Here is a 9,770-nt window from a genome sequence, read left to right as displayed (position 1 = left end):
CCTACCCCTATGTCTTCAAGGTTTTTACCTACTTTCTCGTCTAATAGATTTAGTGTTTCTATTTTAATATTGAGATCTGTGATCCATTTTGACTTGAGTTTAGTGCATGGTGATAGACTTGGGTCTATTTTCAGTCTTTGGCAGGTGGCAAGCCAATTTTTTCAGCACCATTTATTAAAGAGGCTATTGTTCTTCCAGTGAGTTTGTTTGGTCCTTTTATCAAAGAGTAGGTGGGTGAGTGTGTTTGTGGTTGTGGCTGTTTCTTCTAGTCTGTTCCATTGATCCTCAGGCCTGTTTTTAGCCAGTACCAGGTTGATTTTATGACAGTAGCTTTGTAGTATAATTTCAGGTCAGGGGAACTACACCCAGACATATAATAATCAGGATCGTAGATCTCCAACTAAAGAACAGAATATTAAAAGCTGCTAGAGAAAAGAAAAGATTACCTATAAAGGAAAGCCCATTAGAAGCACGGCAGACTTCTTAACACAAACCATCCAATCGAGAAGAGCTTGGAGTGAAGTATTACAGGTCCTGAGACAAAACAGCTTCCAACCAAGACTGATGTACCCTGCCAAAGTTTCCTTCAAATTCAAGGGAGAAATAAAATATTTCCACATCAAAAACAACTTAAGAACTTCATGAGTACCGAGCCATCCTTGCAAAGTACTAAAAGATATTCTAGACAGAGAAAAACATGCCTGCAGTTCCAAGAACAACAATAGAAAGGAACCGTCAAGAAGAGCAAGCAATTAAACAGGTAGAAAAAGTAGGAAACCAATGCAAGTAAATAACATGACAATGATAAGTCAACACATATCAGTTATAAACATAAATATAAATGGCCTCAATTCACCAGTCAAAAGAAACAGACTGGCAGAGTGGATTAAGAAACAAAATCTAATGATATACTGTATACAGGAAACACATTTTACTCAAAAGGAAATCCATAGACTGAAAGTCAGAGGATGGAAAACAATCTTCCATGCAACAGGAACCCAGAAAAAAGCAGGCGTAGCTATTATGTTTGCAGACAATGTAAACTTCAAACCAACAACAATCAAAAGAGATAAAGAAGGTCACTACATACTTGTCAGGGGAAAACTGCAAGAGGATGAGATAACAATCATAAACATGTATGCGCCAAGTATTGGAGCACCAAACTAAGACAAATCTTAACAGACATGAAAACTCATATAATTAATAACACTATTGTAATAGGGGACCTCAATACCTCTGTGACACAAAGAGATCAACTAGACAAAAATTCAGCAAGGAAATAACAGAGCTGAACCAAAGCTGTGAACAAATGGACTTAGTAGATGTATACAGAGTGTTCCACCCCACCGCATCAGAATACACATTTTTTCAGCTGCACATGGGACTTTCTCTAAAATACACCACGCTGTAGCCCATAGAGCATACCTACCTAAATGCAAAAGAATTGAAATTATCTCGTGCATATTATCTGACCGCAGTGCAATGAAACTGGAAATTAATGACAGAAGGAACTCCAAAAACTCCATAAACACTTGGAAATTAAACAACAACCTCCTGAACAACCAGTGGGTCACAGGAGAAATTAAAGAAGAAATTAAAAAATACCTACAAACAAATGAAAATATAAATACAATTTACCAGAATCTGTGGGATGCAGTGAAAGCAGTCCTCAGAGGGAAATTTGTAGTGGTGAACTCACACATCAGGAAGACAGAAAGAGAACAAATAAATAGCCTAGTGCTGCACCCGTCTGTCTCTGTATCTCAGCAGCTGTCTCTTGCATGGCCGCCGGCCTGTTTCTTCCTCGCAGTCACCTCTGCTGGCCTGGGTGGCTGTCATGGGCTGGAAGTGGCTCATCACTGACTCCTATCCTGTTGTGAAGAGGAGGGAGGGGCACATTGGACAAAGCAAGGGGGAGCTGGCACCACAACTAGGGGAAGAGCCCCAGCCCTCCAGCAAGGAGGAAGCAGAACTGGAGCTGTTGTGTCAGTTTGACCTGACCTGGGAGTATGGTCCCTGCACAGGGATCATGCTGCTACAGCGCTGGCATACAGCAGAGCAGATGGGCTTAGAGCCACCCGCAGAGGTGTGCCAGGTGCTGAGGAGCCACCCTGGAGCACTTGCTTCCAATACAGCATCTGGCATCTCTATCCCGTTTGAGGTACCACTTAAGCCATCCTGCCCTTGATATTCCTACTGGACACAGAACTTCAGGAAAGAAGAACCAGTTGCTGCTGCTCAGCTGAGTTCTGCTGTGGAAGAATGTTTGGTAGCTGAGTCTGGAGGTTTCAGCCCCTCCATCTAACCAGCAGACTCGTGCAGTCCCCTCAGAGGCCTGTGCACCTCCAAGATGGACACTAATCACTGGGAATAAGGACCTGGCTGTGACACATGCTGTGGTAAAGCAGCAAAGCCTTATGCAGAGCCAGATGAATCAGGGAGGCAGAGATGCACTTCCCACCGAAGACTGGAAATCTGAGGGCAGGACTGAGCTCACAGGGCAAGAGGTTCACTACTGCTTACAACAAACAACATTGAGTCTGGAAAAAAAATAAAATAATAAAATAAATAAATGGTACTGTTAAGTCCTCCAGATAAAGACAGTTATTAGGCAGAGCATTCTAAAAGCTTCTATCCCAGGAACCAGGGCCAAGGTTATTGCTTTGCTGTGCTGTGAACAAGTATGGGGTGCCCCATATATGGAGACAGTGTAACCTGAGATATTTATAGAACATTGTGGTGACTACAATATGACATTGTGTTTGAAAATATGAACACTGGAGCCATACTGCCAGGATTCTTGACCCAGATAGCACTCTTGACCTGTGTAGTTTATGGCAGTTAGATAATCTGTAACACATCTTTAAAAACAAGGGTAATGACAATATTTTATTGGCTGGCTATGAGGATTAAATTATTATATTGATAAAATACTTAGAACATGGCTTGACACATAGTAAATGCTACAGAAGTTATGAGTTTGTTTATTCATTCCTTATTCATTCACTTTGTGATGCTTTTTTGAGCTTTATTATGTTAAAGACATATTTGACCCACATTTTCTTAGCTTCAGACCTTATTTCTGGATATGTAGTGATTTACCTAGAAGGATTCTGCTCTTTCACTAGTAACAGGTCCAAAAAGAAATTAAATATTTTTATCTAAATTATTTCTACTAAAGGTAATAACTGTCCAACCCATTTATTTGTTTAGAGATTTAATCTCTAGTTGTTGCAGAGATGGGCTTAAAAGAGAATAAATTTTGGTGAACTGGGAAGTTAATTTTAGTTTTCTTACATACATGCAGGTCTGTGTATGATGACCAGCCAAATGCGCACAAGAAGTTCATGGAAAAGTTAGATGGTTGTATCCGTAATCATGACAAGGAAATTGAAAAGATGTGTAATTTTCATCATCAAGGTTTTGTAGATGCGATTACAGAACTCCTTAAAGTAAGGACAGATGCAGAAAAACTGAAGGTAGGAAATATGTTAAAATTCTGTTTATCTTTGTTCTCATTAAATCACTCAACCATTGTAGTACACGTATATTAGTCATTATTAAATGTGCTTTCAAGGAATGAATTAGTATATATATTTGGGAATGCTTTTTATGCTCTGTTAGTTAACATAGTTGTCATGCTAATGACAGGAGCAATCTTTATTTCTAAAGCAAGTAATGTGCTAACTTAATAGTATTTCTTTCCATGCAGGAAAGTGAGCTCAAAACATCTATACAAATAAAAGATGTGATTTGAAGTTTTCGAATGCTTTAAATGACAGTATGACGTTGATAAACAGCAAAATCATTATAAATGATTTTGTTCTAAAAGTTACTTATATTGACATTTTAAAGTTTAATAGCAATGTAGAATTTTAAAGTTGATCTGCATTTTCTGTAGAACAGTAAAAACATTCTTCATTAAAAGAGTTGTGGGTTTTGTTCAGTCAAAACAGAAAATATTTAGTTGTAAAAATGGTCCTATTTATCTTTTTTGCATTTATAGTGCTTAGCAGACAGAATTCAAAGGTTATGATTAGAAAACTATTATATAAAGGATATTCAGATAACAAGAGACCAAACACAGCATCAATGAGGTCACTGAGCATCTTTGTTCAGGAATTAATGAGATTTTTAATAAACCAGAATGTGCTTCCTTACTATGATGACCTAATGAATCACTTAATATGTGGGAAAATTTGAGGTTGAGCTTTGCCTGCACCTGCAGCATTAAAATGTTGCTGTGGATTGAGAGTTCTGTGTTTGATGTTAATCAACCACCCAGTGTTTGCATTCAGCAAAGTATGAATGTTTAATTACCATAAAATGCAATCACCATTTCCTACAGACAATGAATAGCACATAGACCTCATTGAAGTTATCAAAAAGGGACCAGTGGTCAATTGGGTCAGTGATTTGAATTGTTTGACAGACTTAGAGAAGCAAGTAAAGTTCAAAAATCCTGAGTAAATTTGAGAAGTTTGCCACAGAATCTGTTAAAAAGAACTGTCATAAGTAATTGAAGTTAACAAAAGCCTTTTTCAATCAAAGGTTCAAGTTCAAGCTGTAGAGTTAATTTGAATTTGCATTTCTTTGTTCTAAGTTTCTCATGAAGCATGATCTGATTACAAGGGTGAGCAGTTACATCAGGACAGTTTTATGCATATTTGTCTAACTAAGGTGAAATTATTTTTAAGGTGCAAGTTACTGATACAAACCAAAGATTTCAAGATGCTGGGAAAGAGGTAAGAAAATAATACGTTTTTTTTTGTGGAATCAATATATGGACACTATTTAGCTGTTTGTTTCAAAATATGAACATTTTTTCTTTTTTTAAGATGATAATACAAACAGAAGATATTATTCGATGTAGAATTCAGCAGAGGAATATTACAACTGTAGTAGAAAAATTGCAGTTATGTCTTCCAGGTAAGGTAAACTTGTCTAGCATATACATAATGTATGGTTTGATAAAATTATAATTTAATAATAGCACTTAGTCATTCCTTATTGTGGGAATTTGGATTATTTGCTGATTGCTGCCTAACAAAGCCCATCATTACTTTTTCTGTTCATTCCATTCCCTGAATTTCCATGATTTTCTTATTTTATAAAACCCTTATTTGGTTATCTGTTACATCAGTCGCCTAGGAAAACCTCTACCTTTCCATTTCCTCTTTGCCTAGTATGCCGTGTGAGCCCTCCTGCCTCTTTTGCCCTTTTCCCTTTTTTCCCTTAGAATACTTTCCATGGGGAGAGTGTCTTTTGATTAAGTTTTCTAGTCCTTACCATTTGCCTAATTTTTTACCTCTAGTTTTCTACTGTTTTTTGTTTGTCATTTAACAGGTTGGTTTTGCTTTGCTCACAATCTCATTTTGCTGCTAAGGTAAGAAAATACCAAAAGTGCGAGGTCTTCTCCCTTCTTGCCTTTCCTCCTGTATTTTGGAAAGACTTAATTTCTGTCTCTCTGTTATGGCTCAGATGTATTGAAGAAACTAACCAGTATTTTCTTTATCTGGACTTATGGATATATGCTGTTCAAACAAAATGAAGCAGGTATATGCCATTTTTAAAAAGCATTATAAGCCAAATCCATCTTATATTCTTATTTTTTTAAGAAGGAACCTAAATCTCCATATCCAAGAGAGAAGAATATTTTGTGTAACAATTATATGATATAAATTTAGCTCAGAATGTGAGCTAATATGTATATATAAATCTGTCAGCAGATTTTATTGGCTAAAACATTATATTAGAATTCTATATATTAATTATATAACTATTATAATATTGTACTATACATTACATTATTTTATAACTACATAGTTCTCTTATGAGACTAGCTTTCTTAAGAATTAGTGAAAATGTGCTCAGTTTAATCTCTGATGGACCAAGGATATTTGCACATTAACTTTAAGTAAATAAAATGCCCATTTATTATATTAGGCTTCAGGGTTGAGGAACCTTTTTTCTTTCTTTTTTTCTTCAATCAGATTTTATTGGTACATTTTAGATAGACATAATGATCCCATTCATCATAGAGAATTTGTACCTGTACGTGATATAACTTGAATCTTTTTTTCCCATTGCCCTACCCTCCCATCAACTCCTCCTACCCTCCCCATTTACAAAGGCTTTGTTTCCATTTTTCCTTCTTTTTTCTTTTCCCTTCTTTCCTTTCCCTCCTGTCCCTCTTGTTCCCCTCCACAGTCAAACATTTTCTTCCTCTTTTACAATAACTAATATACATTTTGGTCCTTATTTATACTTTTGAGGAACCTACTTTTTAAAAATGTTTAGTAATATCTTTGCCATTATCAGATTATAATAGTCACCAAGACAATTTCTGAATTTGAATGCTCTGTTACTTTTTATTTTGGATAATCAGCCTAAAAATTGGGTATTAATAGAATGATTAAGTGCTGAACTCAGCTTATTCTTCTAGGTGGCTATTTGAAATAGAGAAAGGAAAGTAGAGGTTAAGTTTCTGTTGTTTCTACTGTTTTTGCTTTCATGACTGGTCAGCAGCTCTTTGCATGTAAATGTTATATTTGTAATAGTCATGTCTAGAACTACCTCCTTTACTTTGTTCATCAATCTAATTATCTACTCATAGTTTTTATGTGTGTGTCAGGCGTTATGGTAGGTATTGGAACTATAAAGTTAAAAATGACATAGTCCCAGCTTTTGAAAGATTCTACAATCTAATGTGAGTAAAGACAAGTCATTCATTATTGTACAACTGTCTAACTCCTTACTGGATTCAGAGGAGTATGAGAGTGCATAAGAATTCACAGTATAAACAATGCACTTTCCTGCTGTATTAGTTTTACTTGAATGTTTTTGAGGGAAGCATAATTTTTATATGGAAATAATGAAATAGATGTGAAATTTACATGAATTATTGAGATAAAGCAGAGGACTTTGAGAAAAGTTTATGCTTTACAGCAGACTCTGTTCTGGGTTATGTGTTTAATGCTTTCGTTGGAAAATGTGAGAAGTACTACTTTTCAGTGTAGGGCAGTGGTAGAGATATGTAGAGTGTCCTGTGAGGTCACTAAGTAAGAGCTGGCTTATTATTGCCACCATTGCAGGTTTGAAAGTTTTCAAAGTAAACAGTATCATTTGTAATCTTGAAAACCTTGGGGAGTAGCCTATAACTAGAAAATCTGGGGAAAAAATGTTGTCTGTTTCTGTAGTCTAAGAAAATGTGAGTTGGTTTGATGAGCCAATAATAATTTACTCACTCACTTTATACTTTGAAATTGTACTAGGGGTGAATAGTAATCTACATAGTTGCATTAAATTCTTTTGGCGACAGTACTTTATTTTGTGGAAGCTTAAGACAATTTTATTGAATCACTGCATTACTGGGCCTATGTACAAAGGATGAAATAAATAAATACGCTTTGCTATGTTTATTTTTTAGAACTAGAGTTCACTCTGTGCTGTAAGCATTTGATGTTTTTCTTTCTTTATAGTTTTGGTGTAACATTTGTGTATAGTTAATTATAATACAGTTGTGTTATTTTATTTGATATATTGGGCCAAAGTTAATGAATCTCACTGTCACTCAGTTTTCTCCCTCTGCTAAAGTCTAAATTTATAATTCCATTTCAGGGAAGAAATATTAGTAATTTCTGAATGGAAAAATTATTACTAGATTTATGTCTCAGTTATAGGAGTCAACATATAAAGTATTCCAGGTTTAATGTGTGTGTGTGTATGTGTGTGTATGTGTCTGTATAAAATGGTCAATGTATGTGGAAATTAAAATATTTTCATTTACTTGAATCATACAACATTTTATTTCAAAATATCAGCCTGATTCAAAGTATAGAGAAGACTGATGAATTTTATAGTATATTTTTGCCTACTTTAATTCTTTTAATTTCTCAAAATTCATTATTTCATCTTAAAAGCTAAAATGTTACATTTCTTTAATGCAGTGCTGGAAATGTACAGTAAGCTCAGAGAACAGATGAGTGCAAAAAGGTGAGTTGGATTCTTTCTTACTGTTTATTTAAATAAAAATTGTTCTCTATTACTGAAAGCACGTGTAAACTTACTGTAAATTAGTAAAATCATGTGAATTTGGCTTTCTACTTACACTAAATCAGGATCATCCAATAAAGCAAAATTTTCATTTATTTATGAATGCTTGTCCTTTATAAATAATATCAAAGATTGTTAGTATTGATAACAATAGGTAATATTGGTAATATTTAGTAATATTACCAATTGGTAATATTTTCTACCTACCAGTAAGATAGGTAGAAAACTACATGGATGAAAAAATTTTTTATTAACTTACCAACATACTGACACTGCATACATTCAAAGGCTAAGTGGTTAATGTGCAGTGAAAGCAAAGTGTAGGCAGTTGTATTTTGAGATCTAGTCTATTCTGTTTTATAACATAAATGAATATATGACAAGTGAGAAATTATTTAAAGTAGTTTATTGGTTGCCATAAGAGCATTAGAAATTATAATGTTAAAATGCTCTAAAATGAACAGTTGTAAAGTAACAGAAAACTGAGAATAAATAAATTTGGGAAAGAACAAAATCTTCTTGGTTTATTAATAACTACTTTAAAAACCATAACATACTATATGCAAATCTGTAGTCAAAATTTGTGTGTGTCCTGCTCTATAGTGCTAAACATTGCATTTGATTGGTCTTTACCAATTGGTACTAATTTGATAGAATGAATTTTGTCGTTACTAATAAACAACCCAGAAGACAGTTTTATTTTCTTTTATGCATGTATTATTAAGATACTCCCTTTTTCTATTGTTATATATTATCATATTTTAAAGATGAATTTTATTTATATATAGAGAAAAACAGGCTTTACCTTCCCTACTTTCCATTCAACATTCTTCATAGGGGCAAAAACTTTGACCTCTTTTAACTGATTATCTTGGTATTTACATTTATGACTTCAGTAACTTTTTTTTTTTTTTTTTTTGGTTTTTCTCCGGTACCGGGAACCGAACTCATGACCTTGCGCTTGCCAGGCAGGCGTTCAGTAACTTATTATTGCCTTAGTATTTTCTAGCTTAGGCAGTTACCTTTTTTTCAACAATACAACCTAATACTTATATTCACATTTGCCCAGTTATTGCCCAGTTGTCTTATATCTTCATTTCCCCCCTGAAAACATTGGTTGGTATATGCTTTTTATTATTTTTAATTTAGAATAGACGTCCTCTTTGTTTTTCATGAAAAGTCCAGGTTCTTTTTTTTTTTTTTTTTTTTGGTACTGGGACTCAAACTCAGGACCTTGCACTTGCCAGGCAGGTGCTTGTGCTGCTGAGCTATATCCCCAGCCCTGGGTTGGTTCTTATAGGCCAGGGCATTTTAGATTTGTCTGATTGTTTCCTCATGATTAGATTTAGATGAAATGTTTTTGGCAAGAGTATGATGTAAACAATATTATGTATCATTGTATGACATCAGAAAGCATTTACTTTCAGGTTGTCTCTAGGTTATGCTAAATTTGATCGTTTAAGAGATTGGCTGTTAGATCTATTTGAAAATGTGTAATTTTTCTGTAATTAATAAGTAATGTGTTGAGTGATACTTTGAGTCCTCCCTCCCTTTATTCCTTTTTTCTCCACTCCCTACCCACCTTTCAACCCTTCTTCCCCTCCCCGTATACAAAAGCTTTATTTCCATTTTTTTCTTTTCTCATTTTTCTTTTCCCTTCCTTTCTTTCCCCTCCCCCCTTTGTAGTTCCCCTTTTCATTGGAATGTTTTCTTCC

General features: G+C 34.7%; 1 protein-coding gene and 1 pseudogene across 1 annotated transcript in view; both read left to right on the top strand.

The window, feature by feature from the left end:
* Positions 1–1,704: 1,704 nt before the first annotated feature.
* On the top strand, positions 1,705–2,160 carry LOC102005395 (annotated as a pseudogene).
* Positions 2,161–3,307: 1,147 nt separating this feature from the next.
* Exoc6 (exocyst complex component 6) overlaps positions 3,308–9,770 on the top strand; it is a gene marked incomplete at its 5' end in the record, with an annotated part of 170,744 nt that continues 164,281 nt past the window's right edge. The window contains 4 exon segments of the mRNA XM_013514880.1: positions 3,308–3,479; positions 4,698–4,745; positions 4,839–4,929; positions 7,950–7,995. Of these exon segments, the coding sequence (XP_013370334.1) occupies positions 3,308–3,479; positions 4,698–4,745; positions 4,839–4,929; positions 7,950–7,995 (357 nt within the window).

The sequence above is a fragment of the Chinchilla lanigera genome, unplaced genomic scaffold (assembly GCF_000276665.1).
Source record: "Chinchilla lanigera isolate Chin_1 unplaced genomic scaffold, ChiLan1.0 scaffold00024, whole genome shotgun sequence".
Lineage (NCBI taxonomy): Eukaryota > Metazoa > Chordata > Mammalia > Rodentia > Chinchillidae > Chinchilla > Chinchilla lanigera.
This window is presented reverse-complemented; position numbering and strand designations above follow the sequence as displayed.